The 18,584-nt window shown below is 39.1% G+C and overlaps 1 protein-coding gene across 1 annotated transcript in view; it reads right to left on the minus strand.

Annotated features, from left to right (window-relative positions):
* The window catches only part of esama (endothelial cell adhesion molecule a), a 69,906-nt gene extending 55,558 nt beyond the window's left edge, over nt 1–14,348 (minus strand). The window contains exon 1 of the mRNA XM_036594366.1: nt 13,847–14,348. Within this exon, the coding sequence (XP_036450259.1) occupies nt 13,847–13,916 (70 nt within the window). The 5' untranslated portion in view covers nt 13,917–14,348. The remainder of the gene's footprint in view (nt 1–13,846) is intronic.
* Nucleotides 14,349–18,584: the final 4,236 nt, after the last annotated feature.

Below are 18,584 nucleotides of genomic sequence, written 5' to 3' on the forward strand. Positions count from 1 at the left end.
GAGGTATTTTACATTTTTTCCTCCACCAAAAATATTAGTCTTGCTAAGCTAGACTGCGTCAAATCCAGATATAATCCGCATAGATCCTGCTTTGAATTCACTCTTTCCCCATGAAGACATGGTGTGGAGAGTAATACTCTTACAAGCACAGATCTATACATGACACTGGAACACATCTCAGCAGCGGGACAGCCACAATGACCTATATTAGCCTACACGCACGTTACTGTACACAATATGTGCAGGAAATAAACAATAAACTTGTTTTTCAGTGCAGTCAGGACCATTTCCTTACATTGAAGTCTGACTTCCTCTTTGTATTTGAGTGGATCTGCCCCAAGAGCCAGTGGCCTTGGACAATAGAGTTTAAATCTAAACATGGTAATCTCACTTTGGAGCATTTAATCCCTACCAATGCTATCAAAAAGGACTCAGCTCAGTGCTAATGGCACATTCTCGAAATCTTTGAGCTTAAAGGCATTTAGGTCATTGTCCACAAAGTTTTGGCAGCATTCATGGAAATCACATTTGCACATTATTGGATAAACTAAACTGCTGATTTTAGAGAACGCCTTGCCTCTCAAGGCTCATGATTTAAACTGGCTTGGGATCTAGAAAATATAACAACATGTAAATAAAAGTGCTTTTCAATGTCATATGTTTCAGCTGGGACTGTGAATCAGCCCAGTGTGAGCATGACATCATCTTTTGTGTGATTACAGGAGAAATAACTCCTTATTGTGAGGGTCTGGGGCTGCGCCAGTGAACTTTAATCGACATAACTGAGTCATACGTCTCAAAAACACTAGGGTGTAACAGTGGCGTCGTGGTTGAGGTATTATAATGACAATGTACAATGAAAAATGGGGCTAAAATTACAGTTTTAGAGACCAGAGCAAAGACGCAGGCTCAGGAACCTCCAGTCAATACTTAAGTTTGTGTGTGTAATTATGTGTAAAGAACATAATTGTGTGTGTGGCTGTGAAGACTGTAGCCAGCACTATGACCTGGCAAGTGCTAAAGAGCTACAAACCATGAGGTGTCTCGGTTCCACATTACCTGACAGGTGAGCTACATCTCTCTCTCTCTCTCTCTCTCTTTCTACTAAGCTCCTGTGTTTTAGGTTTACCTCAGACTAGTACACAGTGACCCTGAGGGCCGCCCACTTTACCCCAAATGCCTCATGATTAGTGAAATAGTGGAATGCCAACATCAACGGCATGAGGAGCACACTGCTGCGAGCGGCCCTGCAGGGTTCCATCTAACTGAGTGAACACAATCACTTTTTCCACCAGAGTGACTCCCATATCCCTCCGTGTACAACTTCAATGTGCTAAGCGTACGATTGATGACCTTAAAAGGGTTAGTTTTCAGGATTTCGATAATTTTGCAAGTGACTGTGAATTTTACATGTAACATGCAATAGAGTCACCACTGTTAAACATTGCTTCTGGTTGTAATTTACATCAAAGGCAAAGTGTTGAATATAACATAGTCTGGATGTGAATTTATTGAATATGCCAACTATCTGCATATCATCACAGACAAAAAACTACATTAACTTACATTAAAACCTACCACTTTGAAGATACCTGTTTTAGGACAGCTTTGTTGCGGACAGCAACAATACACAATAGGGTTGTACAAAGTATCATATGTTAATTATGACAATACAATATGCTACAATATGCAAATATATCTTGTAAAAAAATTTTTACTGACTGATATAAGCATACTGGATAAATCAAGGCATTAATGTGATCCAACTAATGTAAATACATCTTCTCAAAACAATCCAGGCCAATCTTTTTATCCATGTCACATTAAAGGTTTATCAGTATGTTTTAATATAAATTGCAAGACATATCATAATACACAATATGTAGCAATATAATTGCAATATAGAATTTTGTTAATATAATACAGACTTAATAAGCACTGGTAAAGGTGCTGGATGAGTCTTAGTGACTCTCTCACCGGCTCTAAGAGATTACCCAGGATTTCAGCTGTGGTCAGTCTAGCATCACATATTCCTCACAAGCTCAGGCAGCATGCCCAGATTACTGCTGACCCAAGACACACCAGCATTCCAGGGTTCATAGGATCATAGGCTTGAATTTCTGAATAAGCCTGAATTACGCCCAGAACTCTAATACACATCTGGAGATTTCTACACTGCATATATCAAAATGTCTTTCTGCCAGTGTTTTAATAGTCCTCAGATCTACACATACTGCGACTTCAAGAGACAAATCTACGTTGTTCACACATGTACTTTTACAGTAAGGCTCTTTTCTATGCACAACTTGTGTTAATCAACTTCTAGCCCTTCATCAGGACCAAAGCTTGCTGGAAATTTTGATGATTCTCAACTAGGCCTGTCACAATCACAAAATTTTAGCTGATGATAAACTGCCATGTTAATAATTTAGATTAACAATTTTATTGTCTTTTTTGTTCTTGTATGCTATTAAAGTAGGCATGAAGCAGAGAAACTGTTTGATGAGCCTTCTTACCTCCTACCTGTTGATATTTTTAGCTCCCCACCTAAAACAGACACAGTTTCAGCTCAAATAAACAAACATTACTCACTGCTGTCCTCTAGAGGTGTTCTAGCACCTGCTAGAGGTTAACATTTTTGTTGGTTTCTTCACATTAATGACTTAACAAATGTGCTTTCTTTTGTCTTTTTTGTTAACATGCAATTGCATCCCCCCAGTGAATGAAAATGCACGCACTTCACATTCTGCTTGGTGCAATGTAAATACAGTTATACACAAATGTTTGGAAACCCCTGGTCAGTGGAGTAACTAGGATCTGATGGGCCCCAGTGCAAAAAATTAATGGGCCCCCTATATAAAAATTACTTTGAATTAATAAAAAAATGACTATACTTAGCATGCTTTTTCTTTTATTATGTCTCAAATGCTCTCAAGGCATGCCACTCTAACCACTAGCATCTAATGTTACATGTTTGTTAGACTACCTATTTGGATTGCTATATAGTATTTGTAAGTGAAGTTATTTATTATGTAAGTTAGATGAATACAGTTTGTAGAACACAGGTTTGTTTCATGACTTATTGCAGCACTCCAGCCATCGCATGGATTTGTTCAATTCCATCAGCATCACATCTGTATTGATTTATTAAAGGATTGAATATATGCAGTATATTTTAAATACACATAAAATTAATATTACCTTTAATTACCCTTAGCCGAAACTGCAAATGTAAGTTTGAATGCACAAAAGGGTTCCACATCTTTAAAGACGGTTCTGTTGGGTTCTGTTTGTAGTCACTTGTAAGGTGGCTAACTGGTTAGATTGAGTCTGAAAATCAATAAGGGATATGATTTCAGTCAGTGGTGGATTTATTTGATATTTCCTAATGGAGGGAAAAAGCATACACCGGTAACCAGTTAGCTAACTGGAGTGGTCAGGTGAGAGGAGGCTAAAGACTGACTTGTTGTATCGTTGCTGAATTGGTTATTCTGAGCACACTCTCCCTTCCCCTTAGCAGCTCCTCCCTTCTATCAATATTTTTTAGCCGTTTTGCAAAGTTGTGAACACAAATTGTGATGCTGTAGGCTAGCAGACTAACTAAGCTAGCTCGCCACCTAGTTCTACTGCACATCTTGGATCTAGCATTGTTTATTCTGCGTATACCGTGTCTGTAGGAAGACCAATCACAGGAGAGATTAGGTGGCAGAGGGGAGGGGGAGGGTATTAATGGATGTAACTGCGCTGTGCTCTAGTTTAGTTCATCTTTAGTGCAACTGGCCTTGATGGTCCCACTGACAGGTCAGACTAACGGCTGGAAAATCTCCTGGTACTCTTGATGGAAAGTCTGAGGCTGGAGGGGCCCAATTAAAAACTGGAGGCCTGTTGCTGTGGGCCCCCCTCCACTAAGGGCCCCAGTGCGCCCACTCTAGTTACGCCACTGATCCTGGCCAAATGATGTTCTGTTGATTTTCTAAGTGAAAGTAAGTTAAGACAGCCTCTTCATTAAACAAATTTAAATATGACTTTTTTATGTGACAATATGACAATTTTTATCTACATGCTGAAATTAACATGTCAACTTTCTGCCTGCCAAATATTTTACCTGATATACTGACGATTTATCTTTTTTTGAGAAACATACAGGGTGCAGATATTTCCTGTATAGGCGAGAAGGGAAATTAGACAGGGTCTGTCTCTGCGGTTGATGCTTGTTCATTAAAATAAAGGCATCAACTTTTTAAAGAAATGTTAAAAAAATTATACTTGATAAGGCTTTACTGTCTGTTCTGAAGTGCCTATATTATCTATTGTCAGATGATGAACGTTCGAAACTTCTTGTTGCAAGATAGAACTTAAAAGAAAATAAAAGATTTTCATTAACTTAACTCATGACTTCATCTTTTATTTGATTTAATATTTTTTCCCTAGCAACTTTTTAAAAGCAACACTTTTTATGTTTTTTGCCCTGATATGTGAAAATCAACAAAAACAAATAATTTGACTAAGACTTTTGCATATGACTGTGATTGTGAAAGTGAACAACTGTGCAAAGTAATTGCCCTTAGCTTAAATAATTGCAGTTACCTCGAATAATTGTGATCGGACAATTATGCAATAACTGTAACAGGTCTATGCTCAACCCAGAAGTGACAATGAGGTGTTTAAAAACTCCAGCGACAGTTTGATGCACCTGTACCAGCACAAAATACACTACCTTGCAACTAACATGTCAGTGTCACCGCTGTGCTGAGAATAGCCCACCACCTAAATAATATCTGGTCCTATGGTGGTCCCTTTCCATTGACAGCAGCAGATATTCTGTGATTGTAAACCGACAAAGTGCACCAAAAGCATTTCTGATAAAATGGACAATTAATGTAGCTGCAACGTAGGTGTAATAATAAACTGAAAATTCAGTGTATATCGTGTCAGTATCCGCCTTTAAGGGTCGACTGTGATGCTGCTGCAGCATCTGTCAGCCGTGTGTTGGCTGATGACCTGCGGGTTGCTTCAGCTCACAGATTGCAGACACCAGTTAGCAAGAACCTCTCTCTCCCCCTTTCTGCCCCTTTCTTTCCTTATCTGTCTCTCATTTTCTCATTCTCGCTCCCTGTTTCTCTCTCAGAGCTGGCTCCAGTACAGAAGAGTGGAGGCATCAGCAGACTGTCATAAAAAACTACAAGACAGCACAGCGTGTCACCACATATACAGACACCAATTAATAATCAGCTGACGTAAAGTCCTCTAAGGCAAAGGATGATTCAGATGGGACATGCTTGACCATGCACTATGGAGAAAGTGCACAGTTAGCTTAAAACACATAGAGTAGTAGTTCTGCTGCACTGTGACTGTGTGTAATTGGCATCTCATCTCTGACAGATATAGAAACTCTCAGGAACTCTAATTACTTTATGGAATTTGTTTTGCCAACAAGAAGGCACAATGCCAATGTCAAGGGATTGTCTTTGGGAAACAAGTGGAGAAGAAAAACATTTGCTATAAATGTTCTCTCTACTTGGTCAGTAGTACAAAGTTTTATTTCAGCATACCACTGTTGTCAGAAGACAACCTCGTATCTCCAAAATGACAACTTCACAGGAGAAGGAAAAAACCTACTTTACTTTTAATGTAAGTCAATGGAACCAGACGTTTTTCCAAGTCATTCTGGGCCGTTTCTTTTGGTCCATTCTTCATGAAATTTATAAACAATGTAAAGGACAAATGGCATTTTTAAATTATGCCAGAAACTGGAGATACAAGGTTTTCTTCCGACAGCAGCAATATGTACTGTAACACACAGTAATAGGCAAGATGTCAGAGATTACTTTTTATTTTTTAATTTCCTCTCAAAGTGGTTATTAAGCACTATTAATTCATTTTACAGCATCAGAAAAAAAAAAGCAGAAAACATATAATTAACAGAAAATTACACAGAAGCCACAATAACAAAATATATTGGCTTTTTTAGTATTTAATGTGTCTACTCTTTGCCTTTGTTACAGCATCAGTTTTCTTATGGAGACTTGCTTTCAGTTCTTCAAAGAAATCGGATATCGAGATATTTGTTATATATTTTTACTTTTATAGTTAAGTCTTAAAAGTTGGTTGCATTTTCTGCTTCTCATGATTCAAGCAATCCTAAAACACACACAATCACACAACAGAGTTTGTAGACTGAGCACAGATCGGTTTTCGTCCTAAATAATGCAAGCCAGTCTTCAACCATGCCATAAGGGTTTACCAGGAGAGGTGAAAATCTTTAGGCACCTCATAATTCAACTCAATATTAATTCAGGGTGTCAAGATGCGATTACAAAACAATTCTCAGTGCATCTCGATTTTAGCCTAAGTCGGCCGTGTCCAATCTTATCCTTTAAGTGCCAGTGTGGCTGTAGGTTTTCATTCCAAAGAAGCAGGAGCATACGTAATTCCACTTGTTTAATCAACTGGTCAGTCTTCAAACAACTGATCCTGTGAACTCCTGCTTTGTTGAGATGAAAACCTGCAGCCACACCTCCTTGTTGCAGATAAGACTGGACGCTTCCGGCCTAAGTTATTTTTATCTATCTACCATTAACAAATAGTGTTAGCTTAGCTGAATTTTAATGTTGCCTACATTCTGCACATCTATAGGCCTGTTTCATCTAATAGGTTTAAACTAAAATGTGGAAAATGAGGTCAGGTAAAAGTTTTCACTTTGTATGCTACTGTTTTACTGTTAATCCAGTGTAATCTAGTTCTAACTCTGAATATTACTGGATTAGCCTGTTAGTAACTTGCTGAAGAGTTTGTTAAATAATACCATGTATTTATGTGTGGCCATGTTTACTATTGTTCTGGGCCTTTTATTTCCTTATTTGTACTTTCTGACTACAAACATGCATGCATTAGTGAGATTTTGCATTTTCTTTCCTTTTCCAAACGGAACTATGCCAAAGTGTCATATTTTATGAAGTCTGGCTGTAAGTGAGACTATTTTACAGTAGAGAAACGCAGTGGCAGTATAAAAATCGAATTATGATGTTTTGTGAATCGATTCTAAGTCTTTTAAGCAAGAACTGCGATGAATTCAAGAAACAATTATTTTACCCACACCTATTTAATAGGGTGTTTTTAATATATTGCAAGCTATACCATAATATGTAGCAATATAATCACAATATGATATTCTGTCCATATCTTGCAGTCACTACTTTATGATTTTATTGTTTAGTTCGCTGTTTAAAAATGGAAGAAGAAAACTATATGAGACGTGTGTGTATGTGTGTTCACAGGCCAGGAAGAGTGTTGGGAAAGTAGCCCACTAGTTTTCTCATGACCCCTGTCCCATACTGAGCATGTTCCTCTAGGGACAGAAAGCAGCAGCGAAAGAGAGAGAGAGAGACTTCTCACACATCCGTACACGAAACATCCTGTCATTGGACTTAGACACTCCTTCTCCCTCAACATGACACAGGGAACGCTCTAGGCCCCCGAAACGACATCGACATTACACACACCATCAGCGTCATCAAGCCTGTGCCGCACAGTCAGACAGAACTAACTCATCTGGCCTGAAGTCAAACAGTATCACAGATCAGTAATGCTCGAGGTCTATATATGAGCTCTAAAAAGAAAGGATGCTGATCTAGGACCAGTCTTCACCCTTCAGAAAATGACTACAGTTATACACTCACTCAGTGTGATACATATGAACCCCAAGGTCAATTTATCTTTGACCTCAGATCCTCGATCAAGCCTTTGACTCTGAGACAGCAAATTAATTTTCAGCTTAATTTTAGAACTCCAATTACACCGGCAGTCAAAAGTTTGGAAACAGTAACCTACAGTAGAATAGTTATTATTAATAGTTTATGTTTTAGAATAACAGTGAAGACACGCTTTTTTGACCACTTTAGAAATTAGTCCCCCTTTCCCTTGAAATGGCATTTTCTAAAGCAACTTCTTCCAAAAGGATTGAAAAGGATACACATATACTTAGACCTTGTTTTATATATACATATATACATATATGCTGATGCTTTAGGAACAAAATCTCCATCCAAAAAAAAGTCCAAAACAACTTACTCTTTTTTTTTACATTTTTTTGTGTTAGAAATAGTCCACAACATCATTATTTATAGTTGTGTTACAAACAAATTTGCCTTTAAACATTAATCTTTAGATCAAATTAATTTTAAGATTGTGAAAAATGCATATTCAGTTAGTTGTGTCCAAACTTTTGACTGGTAGGCTACACTGGGTTCAAGTGTTCAAGAAACTCTTTCTAAACATAAATGAAAATATAAAAGGTCCAACAAAACGTTCTGATGCCATTTTGTTCATTTGATGTTCCCAGGCAGCCAATGAAGGCTTTGGCTCAAAACCATGTCATATCATAAATACTGACAGAGCAACATGAAGGATTACAACAACCAGTGATGTTCTTTTCGATAGAGGTTTAAAAATACCCAAGCCACCTGGCTCCAACAAAACAACCAGAGTGTTTCTGCTTTTCTATATTCCAACAGGCTCAGCAGTTGCACTGTCGGAACTGTAAAAGTCCCAAAACGAAACCAACAGCCACCAACTGCAGTCATGGCCTGGATTCCTGGTATAGGGTCTGGCCTTGGGCAAGCATCCAGTTAATATTATCTTAAGAAATGAGTAATTATAGATAAGGAGAGGCTGGTACGGGTCTGAGGGAGCGCATTCCAGGCCCTCCCTCAGCAGACGTTTTGGTATTTTTGGACACATGTCTGACAAAGTCACAATATATTGAGACAAACTGCAAAATGAAGATGGTCTGACACGAACATGGCAGTTATCCTGATAAAGAAGCAGTGAAGAAACTGACCACTTAGAAACAACAACAGAACATGGAAATATTAAAATCTGGAAAAATCAATCTGTGAACAGTCATAAGACTAAGCAGGGATGGGACAGTTATAGAGATTTTTATACCTTGGTAATTCATGTCCTTCATGGTATAAAGGATGATTGATTATTTACTATCACGTTACAGCCAACATTCCCACAGACAACACATATTATGATGAAACACCAGAGATTCCATAGAAGTTCATCAATGATAGCTGTGGTGAAATAATGTCATTTGTGATTTTTAAACATTTTTTTTTTAATAATGGATAAATATTTTAATGATATTATCGAAAACCGCAATATCATGATGGGAAAGTTTCATATCGTCCCATCCCTAAGACCAAGTAATGGTTTGAATGTTATAGATAACTGTAGGACAGTGGTACTGTGGCTTCTAAAAAGCCTTAACGTATGAAGCAGACTTGACAGCTCAAGTTAAGAACAGGAGCTTGCACTCAGAAAGCAGCAGCACTGTCTTCCAGGACCAGCTTGGCTGTAAGCTCATGCTGACTGTAACCAGAACAAACAAATTCTGAACCTCAGTCAGCATTCTTGTCCTCAACCACTCTACTTTATATATGGGGATTATAAAACTGGCACTGACCTTCACCAGTGGTTCTGATCTTGACCACCTGTGGAAAAGTTCAGTGTCCGTAGCAAGAGACTAATCGTGAGTCCACTGCTAGATAAGGTTTGTTTAGCACCATGGATGCAAACAGCACATGAGATAACACACAGCATGTTACTTTTCCTTATCAGGTGTATACACACTACAGACACACATCTCTATTCAGTGAGCTACCTTGAGAATGGCCTCACCTTGAATTTATCATCCATCTGTCTACATATCATTTCCAAAACAATTTCATATTCATCGTACACAGCGTGAGATCATTTACAGGCCCTTTAAATCTTGTTAAAGGAATATTCCAGCATTTGTAATCTAACTTCTAACTGTTGTGACTGTACTAAGTAAAAGGAAAGGTAAAAGGGTTAAAACTATTGTCAATGGTAAAGCACCATAAAGACTGTAATGTAACAGAATACAAGTATTGGGAACACATAATCAAAACACAGAAATGAGGTATCTGTTTTTAGTCCAAGTTATGTTCTGTTAAGGCAGTATTCAGAATACAGTTATTAATAGTAATTTTTTATAATTTTTAAAGCTTTAAGAGAATATTTTGAGAATACTTACCCACTACACGTTAAAAATATACACCATCTTTAAAAGACAGACACTCAATGATTGTTTACTAAAAAGGAACTCCGTCGATTTTTCAAAATGTCTATATAATTGAAAGGTTAAGATGCAAACAAATACATTTAGAGTGGTTTACTATGAAATGCTCCATTCCAGGGAAACTCATCATGGCAGAATTGCTTAAAATTGTCATGACAGGAACCAGATGTCTGAAGAGTTTAATTGCCTCTAAAAGCTACATCACACACACACAAAAAATATATGCTATATATATATATATATACACGTCCATTGCTGTAGGAACAAAATCTTCATCCAAAAAAAGCGTGATGTGTTTTCCATTTTGAACTTGCATCAACGTCATTATTTATGGTTGTCTTACAATTGAATTTGCATTTAAACATTAGTCTTTAGATCAAAATTTCTTTAAGAAAGAAAAATGCATATTCAGTTATGTGTGTCCAAACTTTTGAATGGTAGGGTAGTTTTAAGACACAGTTTTGGTCTTAACTGCTTTTTAAAAATAAATTTCATTGTGGGCAGGTATGTGGAGGGTCTTGTAGGGCAAAATAGTTCTCGAAGAAATTGTTTTCTTTTGAAATTTTTACCATCATCAACTTTAAATGTAAAAAACTCAAAAAGTCAAGTGCAGGTTCACTGGTTATGTTGGATACTAAATAAAACGTTTGCATCGTGGACGTTGTGACCCCAGGTTCCTATCACCACCACTGCAAAAACATTTACCTAGGTAAGTTTCTCTAAAACGGAACATTTAACATCAAACCACTCTGAATGACTCTGTTCACATCTCAATAACAGAGTCACGCAAACAGTTTGAAAAAGTTGGTGGAAATCTCCTTTAACTATTTTTAAATCAGTGTCCGGCATATATAGACGTTCTCTAAAGAAGAACTCAAACAACTGCGTCTTTATAAACACACTGAAGTTCCTGCTAAAGCCTGAGTAGACTGATAAATCAATGTGATGAACCAGTTATTAATCTCAACTTTACTAAACTCCTTTGAGAGATGATGGAACTGAAGAGTCTGCTCAGTAGTAAACATGAGTGACAGCTTAGCATCCATGTTGTACTGAACTCCTCCATGCATACAGCAAGTTACAAACACATCATTAACCCTTGTGTGGTGTTGCTGTGTTTGTTACTCAGTGGTCTGGTAGACCCACCGCATTATTGGTTTTTGTTTTTAATCAATACAGCCATAACAATTTATGTAAAAAGACCAGATGTTTAAAATATCACAAGTGTCCAGCGTAGAGTTCTCCTTTAGCAGCTGTAGCCAGTCAGCAGCCTGTCCATGCTGTCCACCCTCACACACACATATACAAACACATACACACACACACTAACAGCAGGTCATGTAGGAGGAGAACAGAGTGAAGGACACAGCACCTCCACACTTTTATTCCCCGCATTTCACCCCAACACCACATGTGTATTCTAAATGTTTAGGGGGCTGAACAGTGTGAAGGCACTGAAAATGTGTTATTTTATATGTTCTTCACAGAAAATGAGCAAAGGCCAAGGAGCCTGGGATTGAAATTATAATAAATCACACGTTTTTCTTTTGGTAAACACTGAAAATGGGTCCCACAGGCCCCAACACCACACAAAGGTTAAGTGAAAATCAAATAGCTACTCACTTTATAGTCCAATTTGTTATTGTCAGATCCTGTTATTGGGATATGGTGAATTGTTTGCTTAGTTCATGAGACCGCAGTGAGATTACGGGAGCAGCAGTGGACAGAAACAGGTGATGAGAGCCAAAATAATGGTAAGAACTTTGTAACTTTATTTTAAATAAGTGATCTTTTAAATAAAAAATTTAACAGAAGAATTACGTCAAGAAAACTGCCAACCAGTAACAGCAACGAGCAGTGTGAATGAAATGAAAATCACAAAAGCATCGTTTTCTCATGTGCAGATAGCAGAGATTAAACTGAAAAAAATAATTTCAAAGCAACTTCTTACTATATGTGTAATACATAAGGCATCAGCTGCCTTATTGAAACTGTTCTGATGAAAAAACTGAAATGATGCTCTAAAAGAAACATGAAAAGAGGTGAGCTTTCCCCACCTCTCCGTGTTACTGAAAAGCCATTACTTCATCTTGTAATCAAAAATAGCCAACCATTTTCCCCCCAATTTCCTTCACCACAGCATTCATCACGGCAAGGCTGTGCTGCCTTCCCCCTGCTTCACAAAACGCTATTCTCTCGTGTTTCCTCCACAATAACAGCAGAGTACACTGGAGGACACACCTGCAGGTTTCAGTGTGCGTCAGTGCACAACTGCAGCCAAAGTCAGACCTTTAGATACAACTTATCACCTACTAAACAGTCAACATTCAATGTGTTTGAGCCCAGAAGAATGAACAATAGCCATTCAGTAGCACTGTAATGACTCAGTAGCTTTAGATGGTAGTACACTGTGTTATGTCCTTCAGACAGGCTTTGTATATGACTTCTTAAGCAGTTCGTTCCCACACCGTCATGAAACCAAGTATGATATAGTGCTGTGGTCATTTGTACATTGGCATATTTTGGAAACAGGTTTCCCCATGAGGGCGCCTACAGCTCAGGTGGCCATACACTGTCAGACAAGTGAGTTCAGAGAGTGACACAGTTCTCTCATGCATAGGAAAACACACACATTGGTGATACTTCTGTGTATGTGTGAAAAAGCACAGCTTGGAAAGACCCCATTTACGTTGTCATCTCAAGTCATACTTCAATACACCCTTTTAAAAAGTGGTTCTTCAAGGGTTCTTTAGTAAATGGCAAAGTAATGGCAATATATACAGAACCGTGAACACAAAGTACCATTTGTATGCGTAAATGGTTCTTCGTATGGTTTTTCTCTATGATGGAAAACCTGATGTACATGTAAACATGATGAAAAAGGTTCTACGCAGCACTTAAACCGTGTTTCATCGTTGTTAAGTCATAGAACCTTTTTGATATCTCAAAATGTTACTCAAAAAAGGGATGTTTTCAAGTTACTGAAAGATCCACTGCACACTTAAAAAGGGTTCTTCAAGGGTTCTTTAGCAAAGGAAATGACGACGTAATGGCAATATGTATAGAGCCGTGGACACAAAGTACCTTTTTAATGCGTAAATGGTTCTTTGTATGGTTTTTCTCTATGATGGAAAATCTGATGTACATGTAAACATGGTGAAAAAAGGTTCTATGCAACACTAGTACCAGGTTTCGTTGTTGTTACAAGTCCTAGAACCTTTTCTGGTACAATACAAGATCCACCACACACTTAAAAAGAAGGTTCTTCAAGGGTTCTGTAGTAAAGGCAATGGTTCTATTCAGAACTATGAGTTCGATATAGAACCACTTCATTCTTAAATGGTTCTTCTTTGCATGGTGAAATGGCTCTTCAGGTGTGTTGTATGTGGTTCTGTACAGAACCCTCTTGAAAATGGTTCTATGTTGCACCAAAAAGGGTTCTTCTCACCTATTCAAAACATTACTAAACAAAAGCCTACCTGGTTAAAGAATAAAAAAGCGAAAGAGCAGGTGTTCTAAAGAAATTATCTCCTAAAAACACCGTCTTGTACTTCATAACTTCATCGATTTTAAATCACTGTAAATGGTTATTCGCCATTCTGAAACTTACTAATATGCTAATATGCTACTCCACTAAAAAATAACCTACTTAATTACTAAAAAAGCAGCAGCCTACTAAAGATACTCGTTGAAAATTCAGGCTCAAAAAGTAGTAAACAGTATTCTCTGCTAACCTACCTGAGAAAAGCCACAGAAATGTGAAAGCTGACAGCAAGGTGCCAAGTTTCTCTCCGACTCGGGGCTCCATTCCTCAGCATATGAAGTCTGTCCGCTCTTCTCTCTCCTCTCGCTTCTCACTCCTCACGTTTCCTCTTAGTCCTCTGAAAGACTCCCGTTATCTACACACGCACCGCCTGTGGCGAAGGCAGAGCCGGTTAGCAGCGTCTTTCAAGTGCTCTTCCTAAAAAACACGACCCTCTTCAAAAAGCTCACAGACCCTCAGAGCTGGAAACGGCTCAGGTCTCACGTTCGACTCCTCGGTCCACACAGCGAGACGGAAACTTCTCGAAGTGCCATGGACTTCAACAAAGTAAGCGACAACAGTGACGAATGTGACGTGCGAGTGAGTTTTTTCAGGTTGCACTTCGACCTCGAGCCCTCGTGCTCAGCTCAGTGTGAGGTGAGCGGAGCGGTCACAGCGACTCGCTCTGCTCGGTACAGCGAGACTAAGCTGGCTGTTGCACCTGCAGTAGAAACGCCCCCCTCCCCTCTACAGTAGGTGACACGTCACCGCCTCTTCTACAGGTGAATATGGCCTGCCTGCGCGCTCACACGGTGCGCTCCCCGCCACCACCTGTATTCACACAGGCCCCGCCCCTCTGCGCTAGGATTGGCGGGCTGCTTGTGAGTTTGAACTACTAATACCAGAATACGGGTGGGGAAAAAATCACACATACAAGGTGCATTTCAATCAAATAACTGAACCTTATAGCTCTACAATTAAAGCCTCTAGTCCACTGTTTCTACGCTTAGTTAGTCCCCTCTTACCCCGTACTTCAATGGTCAGGACCCCCACAGGACCACCACAGAGCAGGTATTATTTGAGTGGTGGATCATTCTCAGCACTGCAATGATACTGACGTGGTGGTGGTGTGTTAGTGTGTGTTGCGCTTGTGTGAGTGGATCAGACACAGCAGTGCTGCCGGAGTTTTTAAACATCATGTCCACTCGCTGTCCACTCCACCACTGTCCACAGTGTTCACAGGACGCTGCCTACAGGACGCTGTTGGCTGGATATTTTTGGTTGGTCTTATTCTATCTTATTCACTTGTTCACGGATTACAGACATATTATTACAAATTTTCTAGTTCTATACCAGAAAACGTTTTGACCAAAATAAAATGTTTTTTGTGAGATGTACACCAAAAAGCAAAACCTTTAGCCCTACATGTTATAAATAATAATGTATTATGAAGGAAAAAGTAGTAGTTATAATAATAATAATAATAATAATAATAATAATAATAATAATAATAAAGTAATGAGACTTTTGCATGCAAACTCTAGGTCCATTTCTGAGCCTGTTATGTAGACAACTTCTGCTCTGCTGTCAGCAATCCTGACAGTGAGGATCAACACTTTCATGCTCTGTCCCTGCGCTCGTGTTACCGACTACACAAGCTCCAGAATGGAAAACCTGGACCTGCACACTTTAGTGTTTTCTCCTCTTCTATCACACCTGACTGAATCCATCAGCTCGTCACAGAGCCCTTCCCCGAGTTTGAAGTGAGGGTTAGAGCGGGGAGAGTAGTGAAATATGCATTGCAGGGTCGCTCCAGCAGCGAGACTGGAAAATACTGAGCTAATGAAGCAGACGAGGGGGGCGGGGCTTATGGCTGCGAACCTCTTCATTGGCTGCGGAGCCGTACATAGGGCTGAAGCCCCTCCCCTCCGCCGGCTGTGTTTTCTTTCTCCGCCCCCAGGCCGGTTAGTTTCCATGGAAACAGCGCTGAGGCTGATGCGGTGTGATTCGGCCGGTTATTAGCGGCGGATGAGCTCCGTCTTGCGATTAATACCTCGAGCTTTTCAGCTCGTGTCTGAAATGTAGGCTACTCACTTCCTCAGGAGCAGCTCACGAAAACACGAAGAGCGAGCCGAGAGTGACAGGAAAGCAATATGTGGGTGAAAATTTGCCTCCGGGACTGGCTTATGTTCACCAGAAAATAGTGTGAGGCTTCATATAGCTTCCACACAGCAGGAGACTCGCACTGACTGGAAGTGTGCCTAGTAACAACTTCATAACGGATAAGTGCGGCGGTGGGTAGAGTATCCTAAAACATAACCGATTCTCTCTGAATTTCCTCAGGGAGAAGTATTATCACTTCAGTAAATAAGGACTCAACAAGAAGTAAAGGCAACCAGCAAAAACGAGGCGCCGAACCAACAGAATTAAACACTAAACAAAAACTAAAGGTGAACTGAGTAAAAAGTAAATACCTTTCCTTACAAAAAATAGTCCATTTGTGAACATATAATCATTTGACAATACACAGAAGCGTCAGTTCACTATGTGCTTTACACAGGATTATACCAGAGCCGCGGCTCTGGATTATACAACGGTTAGTTCTATGGTTGAGAGGCGTTCTAACTGTGCTGTTATTTCGCCATAACATCACGGGTTTTTCACAAACACTGTATCACTCCGCTGAGACGCCGTTGCCAAGCAACGACTTTGACAGCTGTAGGAGACGCTCAAGCCATTTGAACGTTTTTACTTCTAACTTTGCCACAAACAGAAAATGGACACTTTTAAGATCAAATTTGACCGACAGCCGATTTGGTCAGACTCTGAAGACGAGACTACACTAAATTCCCAAACTGTCAGTCGGTCTGTGTGGAGCTGGAGAACGAACTGCCGGCTGTGCAGCGAATGAGCGGAGCTCGTTACTCTGACGTAGCAACAAACTGCACTATAGGAACTATAATTTGGCCGAAGGAACTGCGAACATTAAAACATATTTAATGCCGCGTTCACGGCCCAATTTATTAATTTATTACTTTATTTATTTAACTGTTGTATAAAAGCAACAGAACACTTGAGGTTGAGGAGTGTGTTATCGCGAATAATATCACGGCTGTTATGATCTACGGCGACCGAATCACAGCCGTGATGTTATTTCGCGATAACACGCTCCCTCTCGCGTTCTATCACTTAAATAGCAGCTACTAGTAAAGGTCACTAATGGAAGAGGTTATGCAGTTACATGTATAGTTCTACTGAATTACATGCTGATGGATCTGTATTTACCCAAATATTTTCAAATGATAATACTTTTATTAATACTCCAGCACATTTGTGATGAAAGTAATACACTTTTTACTTTGTTACTTTTTTTCATTAACATTTAGTTATTAATTCCTTTTTTGTGTTTGTCATGAAGCTACATTGGCAAAAGCTTCTGTACTGTTTTGTGTTTGGTCACACCTCTGACTGTTGAGCTTACCATTTTATTTTAGACCAAAAGAATCACAAAAAGAGAAGAACAGAACTTAAAAACTTCAGTTTCTATGCTGGCAGATGCTGGATTTACTAAAAAGCTCACTAAAAACTTACTAAAGTTACGCAGCACATAAATAGTTTGTTGAGCTCGTACTTTTGTACTTCTGCTCTATTAAGTTGTTCTGGAAAGGTACTTTCACTGAAGTAACAATACGTTTAATTACTCGGTTTAGGATACGCTCTTAGAAAAGGTGGTTCTCAAGGGTTCTTTGCATCATTAAAGATTAATGGAGAACTGACGGAGAATGTGTTGTAGATGTTTCTTTATAGAACCTTTTTGCTCAGTTCTATATAGCACCCAAACAGGTTCTTTGATTGTTACAATGTCAAGCTTGTAACAACAGAAGAACCCTTTTGGCTGCTCTATATGTGCTATATAGAACCTTTTTCAAAAAGGTTGTATATAGAACCATCTACAGCACATTCTCCATCAATCCGAGGAACCCTTCCATGATGCAAAGAACCCTTTAATCATGTAAAGTGTTCTTTGAGTGTTCAAAATTCTTTACAGAACCATTTTCTTTACTAAAGAACCCTTGAAGAACCACCTTTTCCAACTAGTTACTACAGACCTCTGCATGTGTGAATTTGCAAGCTATGTTTAATGTGAATTTTCACATTGAATGTTCACCTGTTACAATACAGAGTGTGTTGATAGAACATGCATGTCTGTCTATTTTATTACTCCAGAGACAGACAGTTAGGTGTTTGTACTCCCAGTGCTTCCCAGTCATAAACATTCATAACATAATGTAGGAGCAGAGTCCAGGGCAGCAGCACCAATCACCTGCCTCTGTGCGTGTGTGTGTTTGAGCAAAGGAAAACACTGAAACGGTTTACAGTGCAAGTACAGATGAACCATCAATACAAAGGATGCCAGGTCATATCACAGCACCATATCATTTGAACATATACATCTGTGGGAATTACACAGCCAAAGCTAAGGTATATTTATTTTCGTAAAACGAGGCCTGATAAACGTCAAAACTTTCACTTGATCTAAATTTTAGCATTAAAAGTCTTATTAACCTGTCACTCAATACAGGATGGACTCAATACAGGACGCAATACAATGTAATACAATCATATTTTTCACTTTCTGGCAGAGCTGTGAACTTTTTCTTGGGCAGTACAGTTACCTCACGCCTCATGTGCTACACTTAATAGGGAAAGTAGACTCTTAGTTTTAATAATTCATTCTCTTAGCACGTGTTCGAAGCAAGATCAGCGCTGCCTCCATTTCCTGTCTGCAAGGCTTTCGGTCACTTTTACATCAGGGCTGTGCAGAACAGACATGTATTACATCACACTGACCAGAGTCATACATGTAAGTACACAGGCTCTACAGGCCTTTTGGGTTCAATTAAACTAATACACTTCTGTGATCCACGAAGCTGCACTCTGACAGGTTGACAG

This window comes from Colossoma macropomum, unplaced genomic scaffold (assembly GCF_904425465.1).
Source record: "Colossoma macropomum unplaced genomic scaffold, Colossoma_macropomum, whole genome shotgun sequence".
NCBI lineage: Eukaryota > Metazoa > Chordata > Actinopteri > Characiformes > Serrasalmidae > Colossoma > Colossoma macropomum.